Source organism: Oreochromis aureus, linkage group 15, assembly GCF_013358895.1.
Source record: "Oreochromis aureus strain Israel breed Guangdong linkage group 15, ZZ_aureus, whole genome shotgun sequence".
NCBI classification, from domain to species: Eukaryota; Metazoa; Chordata; class Actinopteri; order Cichliformes; family Cichlidae; genus Oreochromis; species Oreochromis aureus.
The window spans coordinates 17,256,739-17,279,793 of record NC_052956.1 but is presented as its reverse complement, the minus strand read 5'-3'; the positions used below and the strand labels follow the sequence as shown (position 1 = coordinate 17,279,793).

The 23,055-nt window shown below is 41.9% G+C and overlaps 1 protein-coding gene across 2 annotated transcripts in view; it reads right to left on the bottom strand.

The window, feature by feature from the left end:
- Positions 1-538: 538 nt before the first annotated feature.
- The window catches only part of jag2b (jagged canonical Notch ligand 2b), a 42,562-nt gene continuing 20,045 nt past the window's right edge, over positions 539-23,055 (bottom strand). The window contains exons 4-25 of one of the 2 annotated variants that reach the window (XM_031728483.2): positions 21,938-22,195; positions 21,237-21,297; positions 18,933-19,063; positions 17,487-17,606; positions 17,077-17,187; positions 16,846-16,959; positions 15,121-15,234; positions 14,637-14,743; positions 10,606-10,768; positions 10,352-10,513; positions 10,080-10,193; positions 9,809-9,922; positions 9,527-9,640; positions 7,975-8,091; positions 7,715-7,742; positions 7,119-7,204; positions 6,170-6,283; positions 4,889-5,004; positions 4,243-4,491; positions 4,020-4,151; positions 3,639-3,789; positions 539-3,518 (exon numbers count right to left, since the gene is read on the bottom strand). In XM_031728483.2, the coding sequence (XP_031584343.1) occupies positions 3,001-3,518; positions 3,639-3,789; positions 4,020-4,151; positions 4,243-4,491; positions 4,889-5,004; positions 6,170-6,283; positions 7,119-7,204; positions 7,715-7,742; positions 7,975-8,091; positions 9,527-9,640; positions 9,809-9,922; positions 10,080-10,193; positions 10,352-10,513; positions 10,606-10,768; positions 14,637-14,743; positions 15,121-15,234; positions 16,846-16,959; positions 17,077-17,187; positions 17,487-17,606; positions 18,933-19,063; positions 21,237-21,297; positions 21,938-22,195 (3,194 nt within the window). In that variant the 3' untranslated portion in view covers positions 539-3,000. The remainder of the gene's footprint in view (positions 3,519-3,638; positions 3,790-4,019; positions 4,152-4,242; positions 4,492-4,888; positions 5,005-6,169; positions 6,284-7,118; positions 7,205-7,714; positions 7,743-7,974; positions 8,092-9,526; positions 9,641-9,808; positions 9,923-10,079; positions 10,194-10,351; positions 10,514-10,605; positions 10,769-14,636; positions 14,744-15,120; positions 15,235-16,845; positions 16,960-17,076; positions 17,188-17,486; positions 17,607-18,932; positions 19,064-21,236; positions 21,298-21,937; positions 22,196-23,055) is intronic. The other variant, XM_039599324.1, reaches the window with a different exon arrangement.

Sequence of the window (23,055 nt, the reverse complement as noted above, 5' to 3'; positions counted from 1 at the left end):
ATATTGCAAAATCACAGGGTGAACTGCTCCCAAAAGAACTACAACTATTCAATAATTGGCCTCTGGGCAACAACTTTCAATCACAAGGCTCAAGTGGTAGCCAGTTGGTTTGTATTCCCACTTTTAAGTTTCTATTTTAAATCTGACATTCTATCTGGATGGAACTAGTTAGTGTGAACTTCTGTGTATACCGATGACTCCATCATATTCCCATGTTATTGCCACCTTGACTGACCTTTTTGTTTTGAGGACAGCCATTGATTGCAAGTGCTTGCTTACCTGGTCCCCGTCTTTGAAACAACAATTTTAAGGGCAATGATTTCAGAGGTTCACTGTAGAACTGCATACATTTTGGGTGTCCCACTATCTCCAACCGGCATTTTCTCTAGACTGACTGTAGTATAAGGCAAGATTTAATTAAAAAAAAAAAATTGACAAATCAGAATGTGCGTAATCATTAAATGTTGCTGCTCAATTTTCACTCAATGTGAATATTTTGGGGTGATTTTGCACTGTAAACCAAATATTACAAGCGTGATCACGGTGTGTCAAAACTGCTTTAATAAATAGGTAGGATGATTATTTAAAACACTGAAACACCCTTTTTGCTTTGTACAAAATTAACGCATGTCCCTTGTACAATAAAATGTATACAATATGCATATTCAGCTTTTAACACCAGCAGTGATGCATCTTTAATTCTTTATTTTGCTGTGTCCCATTTACAGAAATACAATGGCGTTTTGAGACAATGACATGATATGAAAAGGGGTAAAACTGTTTAAACTGAGTTGGTAACTTAAAACACATTTGCATGACGGCAAAGAAAAATCTGCATCTGCAAACATTGTTCCCTTCATTAAAGCCTTTAAACCAAGCTAATGCTAATGCAAGATGTCCACATTTGACCTACTAACATCCACATTCAGAACACTCTAAACTGCCAAGAGTGGACTGGTTTTTCTTTTGTTTTTAAACCATCCATCTGTGTTTTATTTTAGAAATCTCCATGACAGTAAAGTGACAGCAGTGCACTTTACTCAAGCGAATAAAGCACACCACAGTACACCACAAGATGTCTTACCTGCCTTAATAGTGGAACAACAACAACAACAACAAAAAAAAAAAAGAAAAAAAAAAGGAAAAAACCCCAACAACATAACACGACCACTGATAACACAAACAATGCATTGTTACATTAAGGCACCTGAAATAAAAGGGTTTGTGATGGGTTTATAAATGGTTTGGAAACTTGTTAAGGCTATAGTATTGGCAGCTTTAAAAAAAAAAAAAAAAAAAAAAAAAAAAACCCCAATGAAAAAGAAAGCAAAAGGGTGGTTTGACCATAATAGCAATATGATTTTCTCTACATCACTTTCAAATAAATAGCAAGTAAATCTTAGGACTAACAACAGTTAAGAACAAAATTAAACCATTTATAGTACATTTTCCTACAAAATAAAACATCCAGGTTATGCTTCCTACTTCTAACTTTGCCAATTGTGAATACACCCCCCCTAAAAAAAACACAAATAAAACAAAACTAAACAAAACACTAAGGGAAGCTGATATTGAGACCGCATGCTAGACCGAAAAGAGCCAAAATAACATCAATGACACGAACAGGATGCCTAGTGATGCCTTGGCCCTGTGAAAGTGATTCTATCACATAATGTAATGGTGAAAAACAAAAAAACATCACTTTTTTTAAATATTTCAAAACACATATTACTCCCCCCCTCAAAAACAAAAACAAAAAACAACAACAACAACAACAACAAAAAAAACAGTCCCATGACAAACCATTTATAAACCCTTCATAAATTCCTTCATAGGTGGTACCTCATTGTAAATGTTCCTAACTCTTAACTGCGGGACTCTGAGTATTAAGTGTTATAAAACCTGCCTATTTGGACTGGCATTAAATAAAAGGAATGGCGTTGTAAAAAAAATAAAAATAATATTAATCATAATAATAATAATAATAATAATAATAATAAAAATGTGTGACTTGTCTTTTAAGTTACTTATTTCAAATATACACAGCGACTCCTTTAGTATTTACATGTATGTACAGAGTATTCATTTCTGCTTTGATCAAATACCTTGAATGGCGTTGCTGTGAAATTGAAGTCTAAATGTACACAGATCCCTTTGAGATTTGAGAACAAGGAGGTCAAACTGGGCAGCGCAACTTGGAGCCTGAACGCAGCTCTTAGAAAGGCACTTGCTACCAACTCAAATACTGCAAAAAATCATCAAACAGAGCTTTCAGCCAAGAAAACGAGACAGGAGAAAAGAAAAACAAACAAACAAACAAAAACAAGGAAGGCCACATAGTAGGCACTGGGGTTTCTGCCCCCTCTTCCCCTCCAGGCCAAGTGTTTTTGGTAAGGCTGGCGTGTGACGGCCACAGGTGGGCAAAGCTGGAAGGAAACTAGAGCAAAGGGAGGGTTTCCCCTGTTGAATGAATGTTGAATGCAACAGTCCATGTCTGTATAAAACCCTTCCCTTTCTCTCCCTTTAATGTGTATCTGCCCCAACAGACACTGAACAGGAGCCCACTGATAGTTTAACAAAATCATAATCATCTGTAAACAAAACAAACAAAAATAAAATCATTTTACAGCCCGTTTTTTTTTTTTTCCTCAATCCATATCAGTGACTCACCATTTACCAACAACTCCATAAACATAAATTGCAAGAAGCTTCTTTCGCCTCCTGAAATATCATTTCATCTCAGCTCCTTCTGTGTACATGTAAAGGAAAATAAGGTAACAGAATCAAAAAAGGATGTTCACTGTGCTCTAGCCCTCCTGAATCAAAAATCACTTCAGGTGACAGTGACGAAAACATGAAAACGAAGCAAACAATGGCTTATATAAACAAAAAGCCTTTTTCCTTTCTTTCCAAAAATAGTCCAAACTAAAAATAGTCACTGCCTTGCAGCTTCTCTTGCTTCCACACTGCAACTCATTTGTTTATATATATATATATCTCTCATACACAATAGTCTCTGAGGTCTTTCTGACCAGTCAGGACCGCACTGACATTTTTCCAGCGGTTGTCTTTGGGACTGTAGCCTGGGGTCCGGTGGGGGGCTTTGAGGGGTGAACTGGAGCTGTGCATGGTGCAGATCACTCCTCCACTGGGCCGCACTGCAGTCTTAGAGTACTTATAAACTAGCTGCTTTCCCGCCTCTGCTCCACAGCACTCCTCCTCGAGGTCAAGCTCGCCTTCTGTCTCCTCCTCCTCATCGTACGTCCGACAGGAGGGGCCCATGAGCTTTTTGCGCTCCTGCTCAGCCTCCCTGTTGCTTTCTTTCAGCTGCTGCTGCTCCTGCTGACGTCGCACAACGATCCGCAGTGGCTCCCACTGGTTGTTGACGCTGTCGTCGTTGGCTGATCGGGAGGTCCTCTCGCGCTCTTTTCTCCGTTTGCGTGTCCACCAAACACATACAATGATGCAGAAGAGGCAGAGCAAACAAAAGGCGACACATAGCAGAGGCACCAGGTAATCTGTTGACATCAACATGGAAGGAAATTGTAGAAAAAGCAAAGTCAGTGATAGGAGAGTGACGTCAGCAATAACTGAAAATCGGTAGCCCTAAGAAAGCATTGTGGTTAATCATTCCTTACCCACTGGAGAACGCATGACCTGGGTTTCCACTTTGACCTCAATGACTGCCAGCATTATGGTGCTATTGTGCCGCTTGGACAAGGTGCCCACAATGGCACTGGCTGTCTCCTGGATCAGACTGTGGTCAGGTAAATCCTCTGGATGGAAAGACTGAGAACCAAATGAAAAAGAGGGAAGAGATAAGACACCATGAAGCCCCAACCAAACATCTTTTGAGTGCGCCACTTGGGCTGTATGGTAGGCACTGGCTGTTTGTGTATTTTATGCCCCCACCCATAAATCTGTGTCAATCAAGCTTGGTAAAATCTCCAGCATGAGCTACAATAAGGTTGTTTTAGAAGGCAATGGAATAATCACCACTCTAATTCAATTTTACTTACTATAGCCACCTCTACAGCATCCTGATTTGTATGAGAGAGATCACAGAGAAGGAGAAGGGTGCGATCTCTTGCCAAGTGTCTAGTATCAGGAAGATACCTCAGCTCAAAACAGATATTCTCCACTGTTGTTCCCTGTAGATAAACACAAAAACCCAAAACACATCAATCAGAAGCAACATAAGTAGTTTAAACAGTTCAAAACGATATGAGGCTGATTACTCACCGGCGGTACTTTGTCTCTGTTGAAAACGAGTGTTATGCGGCCGCAGCTGTTGTCCAAATGGCCGCTGTTTGGCTGGCACTTGGTGGTTGCTTGCGGAGATGGAGGTCCAACCATTGAACAAACCCCCCACTGATGACAAGGGGGGGAGAAGCAGGTGAAGTAGCTATGCTGCAGACATTCTCGCCCAGCTGGACAGGACTGGTCACGGCCCGATGACTCGAGCCGGCATGGACGGCGACCACACAGCACCTGGTGTCACAAGGTCAAAATATTCACTTCGATGTAAGACAACATTCGGATTGCCATTTCTTTCTTGCGTCACTTAAGCTATGTTAAAATGTCATGTGGGAGTACGACTTCGGATAAAAGCATTTTCATTCATGCTTCTGGAAATATTCTTACTCTGGACACCCTTGAATTTAATATCCATTGTGAACTCAAAGACGCAGAATGAAAAAGCTATTTACAGGACATAAATCAAGCCATCTAAAAATAGTCCTGGAATCTGTTCAGAGGTGCGAAAGAAGAGTACCTTGAAGGCTCAACTCTAATCACAGACTGTTATTTAACTTTAGGGTCCAGGTATAAAATAAACACGATGAGCTCTTATTTAGAACACCGTTTTGATGTTAATTAAGTCTCTTACCTTTGTACAATCCACCTTGCCATCGAGGCAATGGCAGCTGTTGCACTCCTCCTCCCAGTGGCTGCCATGTGGAAACTGCAGCCCAGTATAGTGGCAAGTTTTCCCAATGCCTATGACTATAGACAGGAAGAAAGAACCATGATGAACTTATGGAACAGTTTTAAAATCTCCAGCTGTCCCCCTGCAGCTCTCCTCTCTGGTCTAAGCCCCTTGCAGTAGATAACGAGATACGTAATTGCATGTCATAACCAGACAGTGAAAGCCCTCTGCTTAAACCAGTGTGCCACTGCAGCTCATTTAACCCTTTAAAGCCGGTCGGAGCAGGCACGCTCCGTTTTGCGTAACTATTTTTAAAATCCCGGTAGAACTGCAACCACGTAAGCTAGCGCAATAATTTTTTTTGCATATGAAACCGGAGGAGTTGTACTTACATCTTATGCCATCAGCTTGTCCTAGGTCACGGTTTCCTTTCACATATAGCTTTGCAAAAACTGCATAAAAAGCACTTGCAGCAACAAAAACATAATATTCCAGAAACACGTTTTGCCGATCCGATCAGCTGTTCGTAACAATTCCTACGTCCATCAGCGCGAACTATCGCATGTCCCATGAGCCTATACTGGTGTTTTTAAAAGTTATGTTTATGACTTTCTGTATCGTTTCTGGGATGCTTAGAACTCAAATTGCACTGCTGGAAATAGTTTATTTTGATGCACATGCTGTTTTTTTGCAAATTTGCATCATAATATATATTTTCGTTTTTCCTGCAGTATATAAAAATTGGTGTATTTCAAAAATAAAACTATAAAGACACTCATAATAAATTTCCTGTGATGGAAAACTATTTTGTGCAACTATTTTGTATTTGCAGTTTTGAGGGATAAGCCTCTTAAATTTCTCTAACTAGAAATATATGTTAAAAAAAACAAAAACAATTTTCATTTTTTTTGTAGTTTATTGCACTTTTTTGCAATTTATAGAATTACTATGCACTTAATGCATACATATTATTAAAATTTGGGCTATAATGGTTGTATTGATGTATAGCAACTTGAAATGCTCCCAAAAATGGCACTACAGCATGTAAAAATATAATATAAGCTCTGGCGGACTTGGTTCTATGGTAGGTCTTAAAGGGTTAATGCACACTTTTTTCCTTGTTTTTAAGATACTCCACGGTTTTAGCCAATAATGTAAGTCTTCTAAACCCTGAACACAAAGACCACAGTAGAGGCAGGAGGTGATTCAATCCTGAAATCACTTAAATTTGAGCGTGCTTACACTCTTGGCATCTTGCTCCTCTTCTTCCACGCGGACAGATGCATCGGAAACTATTGATCTCATCCACACAGGTGGCTCCATAGGCACAGGGTGAAGACTGGCACTCGTTTATGTCTACAGAAAGAGGAAAACACAAAATGTTAAACCATTAGTTAGGTCTACGAGTCTTCCAAGCTCCCTGAAACTTGATGTTGCAAGTACCTTGATCTACTGGTAAAAAGTTGACATCTTAAAACAAGACTCGGCCTTCTTATCCTTTTTTTTTGCAACCAGTCACCATTGGCTGTGTATTGTTAAATAAATGTTGTTCTACAGACAAAGTTAATTCAAAAAAGATAGAAAATAACTATGACAGTTACATTTCCCCCCTCACAACCATACATATCTATCTATCGCATTTGATGCTTTAGGGGAAAAACAGACAAACAAAAAATCGCCCCCCAATAACAACAAAAAACCCAGCCAGTCAAAACTGAAAACTTCCAAAAAGTGCAAAATAAAAATCACAAAGCCTCGCCTCCTGTGTCAGTGGGAACCCCAGGCCATTGTCACCCAGATTTCACATGAACATGTCTGAATGAGAATTTTCAAATTTAAGCCCCAGAAAAAAGGTGAAGGCTATCCGGCCAAAACAAAGGAGCAGAAAAGAAGAATTTCGGGGTCACTGGGTTATTTGTCTTCGATGTGTGAATATGTGACTGTGTGAGTACGGAGGAGGGATGACCTTTGACCCCCAAGGCGTTAAAGGACTAAGAAAAAGTGAGAGGGGTCTGTCTCGGTCTCACATTTAGGTGTCAATACATCCATCTTTTTCCACGCCCTTTACTTTTCCCCCCCTTGTTCCATGTAGCAATCCTCTTAATCATGTACTCATCAGGAATATCATTGTGTTTGATTTTAGCCATCTCATCTATAATCTGTTTCATCATAACCTCATGCCATCACTCACTGATTCTGCAGTCAGGTCCGGCGAAACCGGGGGCGCACTCACACCGGAACCAGTTGACTCCATCCACGCAGATCCCGCCGTTGTAACTGCGGGAGCAAAGAAACTGACAGTTAGATGAGACCGTACATCCTTTCCAGCTACAACAAAGTGCATCGATTGTGTGCCTTTGTGGGGGGTGTCACAAGACTCAGTTCAACCCATCAATACAAGCCTCCACCTTTCAAATGCTAATAGGTGTGTCCAGTCCCTCCCCTCCCCTCCTCTCATCAGGCCTTCTTCCATTCCTCCTCAAAGCCAAGCTTCCCCCCAGGTCGCACGGAAAGAATGGACACGTACACCCCCCTCTGCCATTCTACCCCCCACCTGCATTCACCACAGGGTAGGTGGGACTCTTGTCCTCCCCACAAAACTCCCACTTCTCACTGTCCTATTCAATATTTGAGCCCCCTCCTCTGCGAGATGCCCCTTTGAGGCTTGATTTAAGGGCAACTTCCACTGCTTTAGTGGCCCTTCACCCCTCTAGCCTGTAAGGTCTGAGTAAAGCGTGGAGATGAGGGAGCCAGGGAGGTGTGCAAGGAAAGAAAAATGTTACATACCATGGATGAGGGTCGCAGTCGTTTGTATCTGTTGAAGAAAAGAAAAGAAAAAGTTATATATCATCTTTGTTGCATACGTATGGCATGTTACCCCCCCATCTGAATTGACTCAAGTCTATTATTTATATGCATGTAATATATATACATATATGCAAACTTTATAATACAGATTTCACTTCTACTTCAAAAACAGTACACCCTAAACACAATTATGGCGATTTTACTGTCAGTTATATTTAAAGTTATACAGAAAAACTTACTTTGTCCACAGGTGGGGCCCTCCCAGCCCTCTTTACAGATGCAGGTGAAGGTATCGCCTCCTCCCACACAAGTCCCTCCGTTAGAGCAAGGACTGGAGGCGCATGTGCTGTTCTTAGCTATGGAAAGAGAGAGTGAGTCACGAGGTGCACTAGACTGTCAAAATCCAAAAGAGCAACACATACACAGCTATAGGATTCCAAGCAGGGGAGCAAGTGGGTGATACTGAACTACTGGGAATAAGGTTACAGGTTTCTTACACATTATAAACTCATCCTACAGTCCGTATAGACAGTTATTTTATGTTCTACCAGCCTATATTAATCATCATTTTACTATTTTTAGCAACAGCAACAGGCTTGAATAACTACTTGTTACCTGAGTGTTTATGAAAGGCGAGGTAATTTGGGACATGCTTGTCCCACTAATTCCAGCCAGCCTTTAAATTAGCTAAAAGTAAGTAAGCTCTCAGGGAGGTCCTCCTTGGAAGGCTAATACCATATTGGATTGTCTGAATCATCCACTCCATGCTAAACTGCTGATGCCATTGTTTTTGTCATGTTTACCGTTTCTATACGAACTCAAAAGTAACCTAGAAAAGCAGGACCGTCACCAGAATCCAAAACCTCTTTCCGATTAAAACATTAGCCAACTTTCTCGTCAACCTAAAGTTGGCTCACCGATCAGACAGGATTAAACTGCTGAAATGCGACACCAACAATGGAAGCCGATCAGAGTTGGCTGTTCTAAGAGTTACGTGGTTATTAAAAGACATGCCAAGTCTTGCAAATTTACAGGAATCACTGTAGCCTGTTTTACTCTGAACCTAACTAATCTAGACTAACGCAGATGGTTTTTTCTCAGTTCTTTTCAAGAAGTGAAGGGGTATAAGAGTGCATGACATTTCTTTAAGGAAGGGCCAACAGACATGCCATCCATTACTCCAAGTTTGCCCACCATAAGGTTTATGAGTGAAAGACAATCATGCTCCGTCTCCTACACTTAGTTTTAAAATACAATAATGTCAGTAATATAAAGCATCAGAAAAGTTTCTGATAAACTCTGAATACAAGTGGATGTTTCCCGGCAATTCGTGCCACCTTCTTATTAAAATGATTAACTGTCTGACATTTACTTATTCACCTATAAGGAACTGCAGCTGGTTTAAAATCTGGGCTGATTAACAGTCAACCTTTTTCATCCTTGAATCCATCATTAGCATTATTCTGGCTTAGCCTCACCCACACACATTTCTCAGCTTGTTCAGAGGGTTAAGGTTAGGCCTGGCATTGTGACCATTAATGACAATTTAAGCCGGTGACGGAAACGGCCCATTTCATAGTTATGAAAAGCATTAAGAGCTCCCAGCAACTACAAATGTAGCCGTAATGATTGGTCCATGCATCGTCTGTTTAGTGAAGGCAAAGCAGAGCGAAAAGCATTCTGTAAACAAGTTTAGATTTCTGACAACTGTACAAAAATCTCCCGTAAAACTAAGCCACACCATCAACCATTAACTTCTTTAAACCTTAACGTATTCAGTTTCTGCCTCACCTGTGTTGCACGTCTTTCCTCCCCAACCAGGTGGGCATGCACAGCGGAAGGTATCACCGTGGTCATCGCAGGTTCCTCCATTACTGCAGGTGGTTTCATCACACTGGCGCTCACCTGGCAAGAAGAAATGAATGAATTATTCATTTGTGTCATCCAATAAAGACATAAATGTAGACATCATTTTACAGTTTCACAGCTGTAAAAATACACAAAAGGTGGAGCTGGAACTACTGAGAGCCGTGAACATAAACACACCCATTAACACATAGGCAGATAACTCACGGGAATGGCAGGTCTTGCCCTTCCAGTTATCGGTGCAGTTGCAGTAGAAGTCATTTACCAGGTCGATGCACTGTCCACCATTCTTACAAGGATTGTGTCTGCACTCGTTGACGTCTGAGGAAGGAGGAAGGTTTCTATGATTCAAGTCTTTCATTCACTTTTGCATAAACTGTAGCGTGTTTGGTACAAAGCAATGCAGTGCCGGCAGATTAATTAAACCGGCCGTGACTGTGTGTTTAAGAAAGACACAGACTGGCAGGGAATCACTCACTGTGGTCGCAGAGTTTGCCCTCCCATCCATCGGGACAAACGCACTGAAATGAGTTCACTCTGTCAACGCAGGTCCCCCCATTTCTGCATGGGTTGCTTATGCAGTCGTTAATATCTTAAAAAAAAAAAAAAAAAAAAAAAAAAAAGAAAGAAAATGATATGACATGTATATATTGATATACTGATAGGGTTAAAAGAAAAGAAAAACAACTCAAAAATGAATTACAGAGCACACAGCACCTCCAGAATCTGAAAGCTCAAGTCTCTACGTACTCTCGTGACAGTAGATGCCACTGAAACCCAGATCACAGACGCAGGTGAAGTTTCCGGCTGGCTGGCTGATGCAGCGTCCTCGTGCACCACAGACATTGGAGGGTATGTTCTGTATGCCATCCGAGTCATTGGTTGCAACGGCAATGCTGCAGCTGTCAATAGCTGTCAAAAACAAACAAGTTTCAGGTTTAGTGTTTTCTTATATTATCGATCTATTCCAGCCTTTTTTCACCACTGCAGATTCCTTTAGCCACCTTGACATGGAGTGGTTTGGCAATCCTCTTTGAGCCGTTCACACATCTTTCCTTCGTAGCCTTCAGGACACGCACAGTAGAAGTCCTGTTCCATGCTATGACACTTGGCCTCATTCTCACAAGGGTTTGGATCACAGGCATCAGAAGATGACGAGCTTGGAATCTTTGGAAAAAATGGAGAAGAGAGGGGGGAAAAAAGGACAAACGAAATATACACATTAAAAAGAGTGTTGCAATTACAAGACCAATGATTGAAGAAAAAAAAAAAAAAAAAAAAAAAAATCACTCAGTAATCCATCATCTTTACACAGCCAGGTATCTTCTTCAGGTGATGGTGGAGACCAAGATGATCTAAAGCACTATATGTTAAAAGAGTCCATTTGTATTCACCAGGTCATCACAAGCACAAATGTTGAGGATGCTTCCTCAAACTAACAGCCTGATGCTGGACACAAAAGCCCCGGCAAAAAACACAGTAAACTGGTGTGACTTAGTACACTCAGCAAAGTTTTCATCAACAAGCGCTCATGAATTGTGGGGTGGTAAAGCAGATCAGCTAGTGACTGGAAGGTTGGTGGTTCGATCTTTGGCTTACCCAGTCTGCATGCCAAATAGAAATCCTTAGGCAAGATGCTAACCCCAAGTTGCTCTCCGATAAATGTGTATGAATGTTGGTTAGATTGCACTTGAGTATAGAAGGAAGTGCTTGTATGAGTGGGTGTGAACGGGTGAATGAGGCATGTTGTATAGAGCGCTTTGAGCACTCTGGGAGAGTAGAAACACGCTATGTAAGAATCAGTCCATTCAGTCCATTTTATGGACAAAAGAGTTTCTAAGTGGTAGAAAACATTATCATCACATTAAACTGGCTATGATAATAAAGCAATCAGGCCAGCTGGAGTAAGGACAGTCTGAAGGTGAGCAGCTTAGCTTGGCTCAAGCCTCTGCTATTAAGAACAAACTGAGTAAGTGGACCAGCAATGTAAGCCTCAGAAACTTTCACTAAGCTCATCAACAGAATCCACGCTTTTGGTTTTACATCTCTGCCCTGCGTTATCGTTCGAGATTATTTTGAGAGGAGTCAGAATGCGAAACTGAGCAGGCAAAAGAGCGGCTATCCATCATGAAGCTGGTCCCACATCATGCAGAGACAAGCGAACACATAAATATAAATCCTCTGACACAGAGAAGCTGCCTAGAGGTCAGAGTGATAACTTCAGCCATCATACATACTGCATTTCTGGGATTGGACAGAAAATCTTTCAGTTCATATAAACAGAGCATAACTGTGCATAAACTCTGGGTTGCAACCCGTTGCCATTTAAGGTGCTGAAAAAGGGAGATAGAATTGGGCAACGGGGTTGGTGAAGTTTGTGGTCACACACAGTTTATTTTAAGTGTCAGGGCCAGACTTCTTTCTTTAGTATTTGCGCGTGTGTGGTCAGGGAATCACGTCTGAAGGTAATAAATCTGCAGAACATCACTGTTAACTGCTTGTTCTGTCCAGAGCACAAAAGTCATTGTTAATGCAGCAGGCGAGAGCACAGAAGTATTGCATAATTTATTTTTGTTGCGTCTAGCCAGACTTTTTGGCGATCGCTTAGATCACCCCCATGTCCTCTGTGAATAAAAAGGGCCCAATTAAACGTAGATCGGCACTTACTGACCCCCTCTTTTCTTTCTTTGTTATTCTCAACTCGTATCCATGTTGTCCAAAAACACTTGTCATCACGTTTTATACAGGAGACAGAGGCTCTCATCACCAGAGAGGATCCTGAACATGAAATCAGAGTGTTTCACTCTCTGGGCAAGTTTAAGCGAAATTGCAAGATGCACCATTTCAAGTGGTCATAACAATCAGCCCTTTGGTACACAAAAAAGGTTGGCTCTGAAAAGGAAACTGGCAAAGTTTTAATCAGGTATTCCTGGAAGTTTTTTTGTTGTTTTCCCTTTTTTCTTCACACCTCTAAGATTGTTTAGATGCAAGTTGCCCATTTTTGGATATCTCTTGCTTTAGAGAGGTTTGCCTTCGCGTGAATATAATCTCACTAGATGGCATTCACCGTGTTGCGAGTAGTTTCATGTAGGATATTATCTTTCTATTGCAGTACATCCACCAGAGGTATCACTGTGCAGATGGAAGCGGGCATCTACCTGGGTCCTGCTGGTGTCAGCGTGTAATGTTCAGAAGTTCTTTCGTTTATTATTTAGCAGCTGGTAACTCATCATCTCAATTAACTGTCAGATAATTGAATATATTGTTTAATCTCCATAACCAAAAAAAAAAAAAAAAAAAAAAAAAAAAAAAGCAGTGGCCAATCAGATCACCAAGATATTTAGGAACCATGAATGAATTTCATGGCAGTAAATATGAGATATTTCACGCTGGGACCTACTGCTTGACCGACTAATAGTGACATTCACAGAGTCACACTAGTAAATGTGCCTAAATATAAAAAGATAAAGCTCTTTCTTGCTTGGCCCTTAAGTAAATTCACAAAATTCACCAAACAATATTACATTATTAATGTAAGCATGTCTACTAGGATAAAAGTAAATGCATCATATTTGTCCCCTTTAGCGTTTTCTCTGTACCCATTTTCTCTGAAGACATGAAACACTGAGGTAAACATGACATTACACAATCAAATGCTTACTGGATTAAATCAGAGATACTAATCAGAGAAATATGATGCTGGAGGCATTGTAGTTTTGCCACTGCGGGGTAGGAATATACGGCCCTGCAATAGCGGGCATTAGAGCTCTGTAGTGTGCGGGCAGAAATCCAGGGTCCCCTCATTCAGAGAGGCTCATATTTATAGTAGAGATGCTAAATCAGGATTGGCTCCTGACCAGCAATGTCCTCCATTCAGGGCCCAAGAGATGCAGCCGAGTGTCGGTTTCCTCACTGCTAACCTACATTCAAACGCTCGCTTCATACATGAAAGGCTGCAGCAGGGACACCAATATGTGACATCTTTATGAAATAAAAGTATGAATTAAGAGACGTTTGCCCTGTGACGTGGACTTGGCTTGCAGGGTTGGAGGCTGACAACACTGTACAACGTTTTGGCAGATCACAGCAGCGATTTGGCACATAGGGGAGTTTAATGATCTGCTGGATCAAATGACTATTTTGTTATGGCTGTTTGGGTGTCTTTATAGTTCAGGGCAATTTGTATTACTGTAGTTTCTACTCCATCTTAATGACACTTGCATCCTAATTCATGGGCCGCTTTGCTTCACAGCATGTTTTCTAGCATCCAACTTCACAGGAAACCGTTTCCCCATCAGTGCTGGTACAATTGCACATGATTAGTCGCTATGACGGCATTTTGTTAATGTTCTACGTTTACAGAAGACATGAGAAACAAACAGATCACCTTTTACAGTCACGATACCAGGTTATAATAAGAGATATCATCTCTTGATTCACATGCATATAACCACAAAGCATTAGGAGCCTCAGGCAGCCACAGTGTGATCACTGAGGATCAACTCCAGCTGAAGGTCAGTCTCTTAGAGCTCCAAGAGAAGACCCTGACACTAAGTGGGCATAACATACAAACTCCACAGATCCTGGCCCCCCTAAGCCAGGGGTGGGGAACTCAAGGGCCAGTGTCCTGCAGGTTTTAGGTATCACCCTGTGACATCACAGCTGAATCAAATGATTAGTTCATTACCAGGCCTCTGGAGAACTTCAAGATGTGTTGAGGAAGTAATTTAGTCATCTAAAACCTCCAGGACACCAGCCCTTGTGGCCTGGAGTTCCCCAACCCCTGTCCTAAGCACTAAAGAGCTCAAGTGTGTGAAACTTCTGGTTTTGGATCAATCAAATAATCAACGTTACTAATTTACAAGAGTTTGTTGAATCAAACTATGAAAACGTGAAATTGTGAAAACCAAAAATGTGCCTTGGCAAGGCCAACAAGTCCAGAAATGTGAAAGGCTGTAAAGCCTACTGCTACGTTATGTATTGCTCTTGCATCAGTAGTTGCTCACTGGCGGAACCTGGGTAACATGAGACTCACCTCACACAGCTGTCCAGTGAACTCCGGTGGGCATTCGCACACAAAGCTGTCCAACACAGCGCGGCAAGTTGCTCCATTCTTGCACTGACCATGGCAGGCACTGGTATCTGAAGAGAAAGACAACAAGAATGACCAAGGTTCCTGAAAACATACATTTTTAAAATGCTACTCCACTAAAAGAGTGAACGCTGCGCTATGAGTTGTGCATAGATTAAGTAAAAGTTTGGAAAAGAGAAAAAAAAAAAAAAACTAGTGAAGTGAGAAGGGTGCCAGATAGACTCTTATGTAACTGGGCATGCATAACACAGCTGGAGTTTCGGTTTGCGAGACGAGAAAGGAACACGTTGCCACACGTGTGGAAAGTAAGCGGTGCCAAAGTACACCTAAGCTGTGCATCCAGAAAGTGAGGAGTGAGGAGGCATCCGAGAGCAGCCAGAAGAAGAGTTATCGATTTAGGAGCGACTTTGAAGGGAGAAATACTGACTGATGTCACAGTTTTGTCCGGACCATCCCCGAAAACAGCTGCAGTGATATCCGCCAATCAAATTTTTGCAAGAGTAAGCGTTCACACAGGGCTGTCTTGCACACTCATTTGCATCTGTGAAGGCAGGAGTTAGGAGTCCATCAATTGAATCAAACCAGAGAAGGGACAAGAAGATAGGAAAGATACCAGCAACCCAGCTTTGAAGGCCTGCTGGCACCTGCGCTCTTGTATAATCAAACACTCAAAGTTCAAGTGAGGTAAAGTTTGACGGGTAAAGAGTTAATCAAAGAACAGCTTAAATGATGAGGATTTTGGTCAACTTCTGAGTTACAAACCTTTATGAAAGTCTAATATTTAATGGCTCAAGTGCTTTAATTCTTAGGTTTTTTGTCCAGTTGGTGTCAACAGAGTACTTCTATAAAATTACCTGCCCATTATAGGAATTCCAAAGCACAAAAATTTGATCTAGATATATTAAACTTTTTCCATTTCTTGACAAATTAAAACATTGCTGGTTTGGTCAGAGATTTGAGATCAGGTGGATCGGTCTCATAAACTCGCTTCTGTACCCAGAGAGTTCTCTCCGCTTTCAAAGCTATAGTCTTCCGACCGACTATGACGCAGGCTCAGGCGACAACACCTCAGGCACCGTATCAGACTTCACACAGCTTTCAGCACCACAAAAAGCTTTATTCAAGCCTTTACTCCACAATACATGGAAACAAACTTTGAAGAGTAAAAGTGCCGAGATACTTTCAAAATCTCAATTTCAAATTCAGTGTAAGTGATGAAATCTGCAGTCCTCATTCTGTGAAAGTTCACCTGAATTTAATATTTAGCACCGAGTTATCCTGTGGTGCATTGAGTCGATGTCATATTAGCAAAAAAATTCCCCTTTTGCATCACAGGGTGTTTTTTCCCTGTTTAAGAGATTTTAGCCAGACTGAGAGAACAGCACTGTAATTAAGTCTTACGTAAAGTTTATTTTAGAACCTCATAATATTTCTAGAATATGTTTTGTGCGCCATATATACACACAACCTCACAGTAATTCTATACACCACTTTGACCTGTTCAATAAAGATTAACAGTTTCACACAAACGTCAACCACCTGCAGGTATCAAAAGGGTGGAGGGTGTTTGGGGAGGAGAGGGCAGTCCACAGGGAGTCCTGCTACACTCCTCACACACCTGTCTTCTCTATGAAATCCAAAACTCTACACATGCACCAATGGCCAGGTAAGACGGGAGGCCTATAGCTGCCTGTAAACTGAGACCGGAGCTGGTAAAACGACACTGAACTCTTGGGATCTCTTTCCTGCCTTTACCCCCACACACGCAACCCAACTTTGTTTACCGGTTGTAATCCATTTCCTGACTTTATGCTGGTCACGTCCGCTCATCGGAGAGGGGGGTTCTATAGAAACGAATGCCACAGAGAGTGGCCAGCAAACAGCCGGATATAGGCTTTGGTATCTCATAAAGTCATTGAGAAAAAGGTGGTCACGCTGTGGGAAGCTGCCAGCTCATCCAGGATACCAACATCTTATATTGTGGCCTTGTGACTTGGCAGTTTCATTCCAAAATGATGAGCAATGCTATGCCTGCGTGTCAAAGGCCAATTTTTTATTTTAGGAAAAGGAACAAACAGGAAAAGGGCAGAAAAACATCTTTCCCGGCTGAAATAAAAACACACTCTAATATGTGTATGTACACAAAACTCACCTATCTGGCAGGTCTTTCCTTCCCACTGAGGGGGGCACACACACTCGAATCCATCCTTCAGGTTAATGCAAGTTCCACCATGAGAACATGGACTGGAAGCACAGTCATCCAAATCTGAGGAAAATACTCAGATAAGAGCCTGACTAATCAAAAAGCTGATTTTAAATGGCTGAAATCACTTTCATCATATAAAAATAAATATGTGTGTAGAAAAGAAATGAAGCCACTCACCGGCACAGGTTGGACTATCCCAGCCTGGAGGACACTGGCATTCAAACCCTGCTGGAACCTCGTGGCATGTACCACCATTTGCACAAGGACTGGAAACACAGGCGTGCTCAGCTGAAGAAGCAATAGTGTGGAAGGAAGGCAAAAATTAATTTCATATGAGATACGTTTGGGTATTTTTTTCCTGTTTTTAAAAGCGTATTGTTAAAAAAAAAAATATTCAAAATACAATTCTCCATTTGTCTTGCTGGCTGTTTTCCCTACAAACTGTAAATAAGTTCACAGAAAAGTGCCATGTATTTCTAACTAGCAAAACAAAGGCCAGTAAAGCTGAGAGAGGAGGCGGCGGCAGCAGCGGGGGAGAGGGCAGAAAATATGCTGTACATGGAAGGTCCAAGTGGATTCTCTCTCACCTATCTCACAGTTCTTTCCAGAGAAGCCCTCTGGACAGGCACAGTGGTACTCATCTGGCTGGGTGTTCATACAGGTTCCTCCGTTAACACAAGGCTGATGGCGACCGCAGTAATTCAGATCTGGAGCAAAAACAGCAGGGAGATGCACAGTGAAGTGAAATGACAACTCAAGGTTGCAAAGAGTGAAGCACAGAAAATCTATGAAGCTGTCTTTTTTTTTTTCCCACTTTACGCTATATTTTCAACCAGGTAGAGAGAAGTTTGATATTAAGTGATAAGTGAATGTTCAGAGGGAAAATGAGGATTAGAACTTCACCACTCAGAAACAAAAATCAAAGATGATACCCTTCAAAACCTCCATTTGGCAAACTGCATACTGAGAATGCTATTTAAATTGCTTTAACCTGCCTAGCCAGTTTTTGGCCATGCAAACCCTTTTGCAACCCACCTCTACAAGCTCTACATTATCATGCTGTGTCTGACCTCGCCACACATGTGTTTATGATGTTTCACATCAACCTTAGACACGGGTACCGAGGCATACTGCCAAATATGAGCTAATGCAGGTCAAAATAATGTTTTCGCAAAACTGTTCCTGGTTGAACTGAATAATAGAATTTTATCTGTATTGGTATATTCGGAAGTGACACTACTAATAATTCTCTTTAACAATTACAAGTGGAACAAACAGCTCTTCTCTTCTCCCAGTTTTTATCCCGTTGGAGCAGAGAGCTCCCAGAAAGCTCGTCAGATTCCTCAGTCGGCAAGGAGCACCAGCTGTCCACTTTGACAGGAAGCACAGTGTTTTCTCAACCCCTCTGCTGCACTGCATTAAAATAAATTTTACTGTATTCAGACCACTAGCTGTGTAGACTTAGTCTGCTTATCTGTATAAATACAGTTTTTCACGATTATATTCTTTGCTTCATTAATTTAAAGCTCCCAAAAATAAACTAATTGATCGCCGCACACCAGCTTTAGGCTAAAAGCCAGGTCACCCTAAAGGCTGGTAAATAAATGAGCAGGGGGATCAGTCTCCGCTGGGGATCTTAGGGCCCATTCTCATCCCCTGAAGAGCCCTGTGTGACGAAGGGATGTGGGGGGGTGGAGATCGGGTGTCCCTGCTGTCGCTCAGATCACACAAGCAGTAAAACTATCCAGCCGCCGGTCTCCACTCAGAGAAAATGAGTAGTAAATATAATTCAGACCTCATGTAAACAGTTTAATTCTGTAATAACTGAATAACTATAATAATATAAAAGATAAATATAACTCCTCAATGTTAATGGGTCAGGGTCTGAGAAGCTTGCTCACCTATTACTCATGAAATCCAAGAAACTGTACCTGAAGGGGGAGCAGAGGAATGACAACGACTCACCCTGCCTGGTGTTTTGAGTCCCTGTAAATACATTTTGTATAAAAAATAAAATAACATTTCCTCCATACCTTTATCGCACATCAGACCACCCCAGTTCTTCTGGCAGTTGCACTGCCAGGGGGCGTTGCAAGTCCCATGGACACAACCAGGATGGAGCTCACATTCATCACAAAACTGGCCCTTCCAGCCATATCTGCACCTGCCAAACAAAAACCCAGCCATGAATAATTTCCCTTTAACAGCTGCTTGAAAAATCGTTGGTTTCATTAGTCTGTTATTTATTACAGTTGGTCACTCTGACACCATCATTATCCAAATTACTGATAAAAGAAACCTGCGTTTAATGCATGTTCTTTTGAAGGAGGTTTTATGTGACCGGTCTGAATGCTAATATAGTGAAATCACACATCGGTGATGAATGAATCATCTTTTTAAAATATCTACATAAAATAATTTGCAACAAATGTCCAACAGTTTTGAAACTGATATGGTTTTATGCTTGATTATAAATCATCACAACCAAACTAGCGTCTGTCTAGCGACATCCATTAGGCTGTGAGCTGCTGTAGCTACTAATGATGCACAAGTGACAGAGAGCCTGTGGAAACAAACCTAATATTGTACCTGCTCTAGTGTCAACACATCCCATGGGCTTCTGCCAACTAATCTTAGTGGAGGGTGACATTCCGGGGCAGCAGGGGTTAAGAATACTTCCAGTAGCTACTGTGCATTGGGTTAGAGTATGCGGGTGAGGCGGATTTGGGGGCTACAAGGGTGACGTGATGTTTCTGCGATTGAGTGGCTGGAGGTGATTGTGTGTATACAGTGTTTACGCGCAGCAGTCTGAAGCTTTGGGACTGTACTCGGCTATTCCAAGGCTGAAATGCTGTCACGGCAGCTGTCTTGTCAATTGACTGCTATTTTGAGCCCCTTGCAGACGGCACCGCTGCCTCTCTGAGCTTTCAGCACCCCCTTCCAACCCCCTCTTCCAGCCAGTCTCAGACTGTGGGGTCGAGGGGTATCAGGGTAAGACTTGGCATGCTTCTTCCACTGTATTTAATTACCACCAGAGAGCTTGACAGCAAGTTGGCAATAACACTAAAAAGAACACGGAGACCGCTTTAAGGTATCCAAAGAGTAATTCTGTAGTTTGTCCTTATTGATATAATTAATCACAAATGTGAAACTTGGCAAAACTCCATATAGAAGGGTTACAATTAATGTCTAAGGAGTTCTTAGAAACACTGCAGCGAACCTCTGAAATATGTCAGAACAAGCCTAATGCGGGCTAATAAAAAGCCTCAATACTGCAGTGTGACAACAGGCACGTACTAGCCTTTGTGTTTCTCAAAAGCCCGTGGCAGACGAGGCAAAGCCCATAAAACCTTGATGAAATAAAGGGAATAAAGGGAGATGGCAAGGGATTTGATGCAAGCTTTCTGTGACCTGAGGCATCATTAAATTCATGCCGCTGCAGGAAGTCTCTTTACTGCTGCTCTTCCATTGATGTCACGTTTCCTGTTGACTGCAACTTGACATTTCATATGATTAAGAAGAATGAGCTAACTAGAATAAGGACGGCACAAGAAAACACCATTCCCGCATTCCTCAGCTTTTGGCCAACTCTCTTTCCTAACACATGGAGGCAAGCGCTTCCCCCCCCCCCATCAAGCAGGTGAAAGACGGGGGTGGCGAAATGACGACGGGATGTACCACATCCTGGAAACGTGGACTCACTGGGACATCCAACGTCACTTTATCTAATTGTCGTTTCCACTTTGGGAAATGTACATAACACGGCGGGATATTCATTTCCGCTCCTGCCCCTTGCCCTTCGAGGAGGACTGCAATGCGGATGGGGAGTGCATCTGACAATTCCCAGCACGTTTTGCAGTGGTCAAATTCACACACCAAGACGAGTCCCTTTCTTCAGTCTGAGCTGCAGAAGCCTGATGAGGTGCTTGGTATTCTAAGGAGGATTTCGGATAGCTAAAAATACAAGAATCCTGGTACGGCATTGCCCTTTTCTTCTGAACCGAGGTGGAGATGCCCACGAGGGAGGGAAAGGCTGACACACACACAAAATACAACAGGCTTCGACAAGTGAAGGTGCCTCTGCTTTAAATCCAGCCTTTCCACCCCCACAGATTTAGCTCCTCTGCTGAATTTTTAAGAAATACCAATACAATTTTGTATGTTTTAAAAACAAACAAACCCACATTTCATCTAAAAATGCATGAGCAATATGACAGTGATCTAACATTTTACAACATGTGATACATTTAGAAAATTACAGCACCAGAAACAGACAAAGATTCTGCATTATGATTCACATTTTTGCATATCAAATAAAATCTTCCCAATCATCTTACTTGCATTCGCCTGGGACACTGCATGAGCCATGTAACAGGTTGCAACCTTGCTTGCAGATTGCTAAGACAGAAAAAGAGAAACAAAATGTGTTTATTTAAATGCATCTCTTCCCATGCAACCCAGATAATTAAAGAAGTGGAGGAAAAGGGGCACCAAGACAGAAAGTGGGTTGAAGAGACGCTGGTTTGTTTTGTTTGCCTTCATCCTAACAAGTGCAACAAGACGTGAAAAATCATGGCACTGACGAGGATTAGGGGCGAGGACTAGACAACTTTATGGCCTGCATAAAACACCACCCTCTTTTTTTTAAAAACAAGCCAGGCCTTCTGTGCTCTCCTCCCCTTTTTCACCCTTCATCTTCTAAAGTCAGTTGGATGATTTATTGAGGGCCCCCCACTCTCCGACACCACCCACAAGCATGACCTCAACACTGCTACACTTTAGAATAATGACCTGACCAAACATTCTACGCTTATTTATGCATACTGCACATTTCTGCCATCTTACTTTAATAATTCTAGCCTTGATGATCAGTAAAGAGCAAACTGATCGGACTCACTTTGAAAATTTGAACCCAAACTTAATAGAAACAGTTTAAAAGACATCTCATTAAATAGATCTCAAAAGGCAGCGAATCTTTACAATTCATTCACGCATTTCTTTTTATTTTTGAAGACATTCTAAGGTGCTAGGAGCTCACCTATTGTGCAGTCGTGGCCCATCCAACCATCCAGGCACACACGGGTGCCGGAGGGTCCACAGCGGTAGTGGCCAAAGTAGTCGTCACGAGGAGAACACTGTATGTTGCACGTGCTGGTGTAGTAGTTTTCGTCACACTTTACCCGGATACGATAAGTGATGCGAGCCACAGGCCCATCGTGCCTGATGGTCTGCCAGGGGTCACCAGGGTTGATCATGCCAGTGTGGGCGCTGCGCTCAATCAGCAGGTCCTCCTCAGCTGAAACAAAACAGGGTGAACACCAGTTAGTGCGATTCAGACTCACTTCCTTCTCACCACACAAAGCAACTCAACCTGACACTGGATCAGACTCAAAAGGTGTCCTGACAAAACATCCATCTATAGGGCAGTTTAGCTTTTTGACTTGATCACTGTGGTCAACTACGATGACATTTCATTATTGCCTTTCTCTTGTTATGTTCAACACATGGTTTAGAAGCTTTTATTGTACTTGTGTTAAAATAATATCCTGCCATAAACTGAATTAATATTTCACTTCATTTCACTTTCACGCCTCTTGTCGGCTGAGAGCAGCTACACTTACAGTGAGAGGAGGGAGAGAAGAGTCTAACGTGACTAAATAAGAGAAGTATGCAACAGCTAAATTGAAAGTGGTGTTTAAGTACAGCCTGATGTTGCCTGGTGCCATGTAAAGAATCATTCCCAGCCTTTTTCTCAAAGTGAGCACTACAGCTTATTAGTAGTCCCTACACGAACACCAACTACAGTCACTCATTTAAAATTTTTAGGCAGACGTCAGTGCATTTTACCAACTTTAAAAGTTCTGTAATGCTCCATATTTATTCTCAACCCTCAAGTTAATTTGTATAACTCACAGTTCATAATAATCCTCACAGCTCGAAGTAAAGCCACATAGTTCTTCACGTTTATAAAAGCAAGACGTGTCAAAATCTCTCTTTTTAAGCCAGCTTTCTTCTGATTGGCTGCCCCCTTGCAAATCGATGGTCTGACCAGCAAGTGAGGGAGCCTTCTGTGCTCACCACCAGAACTGGTGGTACACTCTGACATACACAAACGTTTGGACCACATAAATAAAGCACACATGCTATGCAATAACC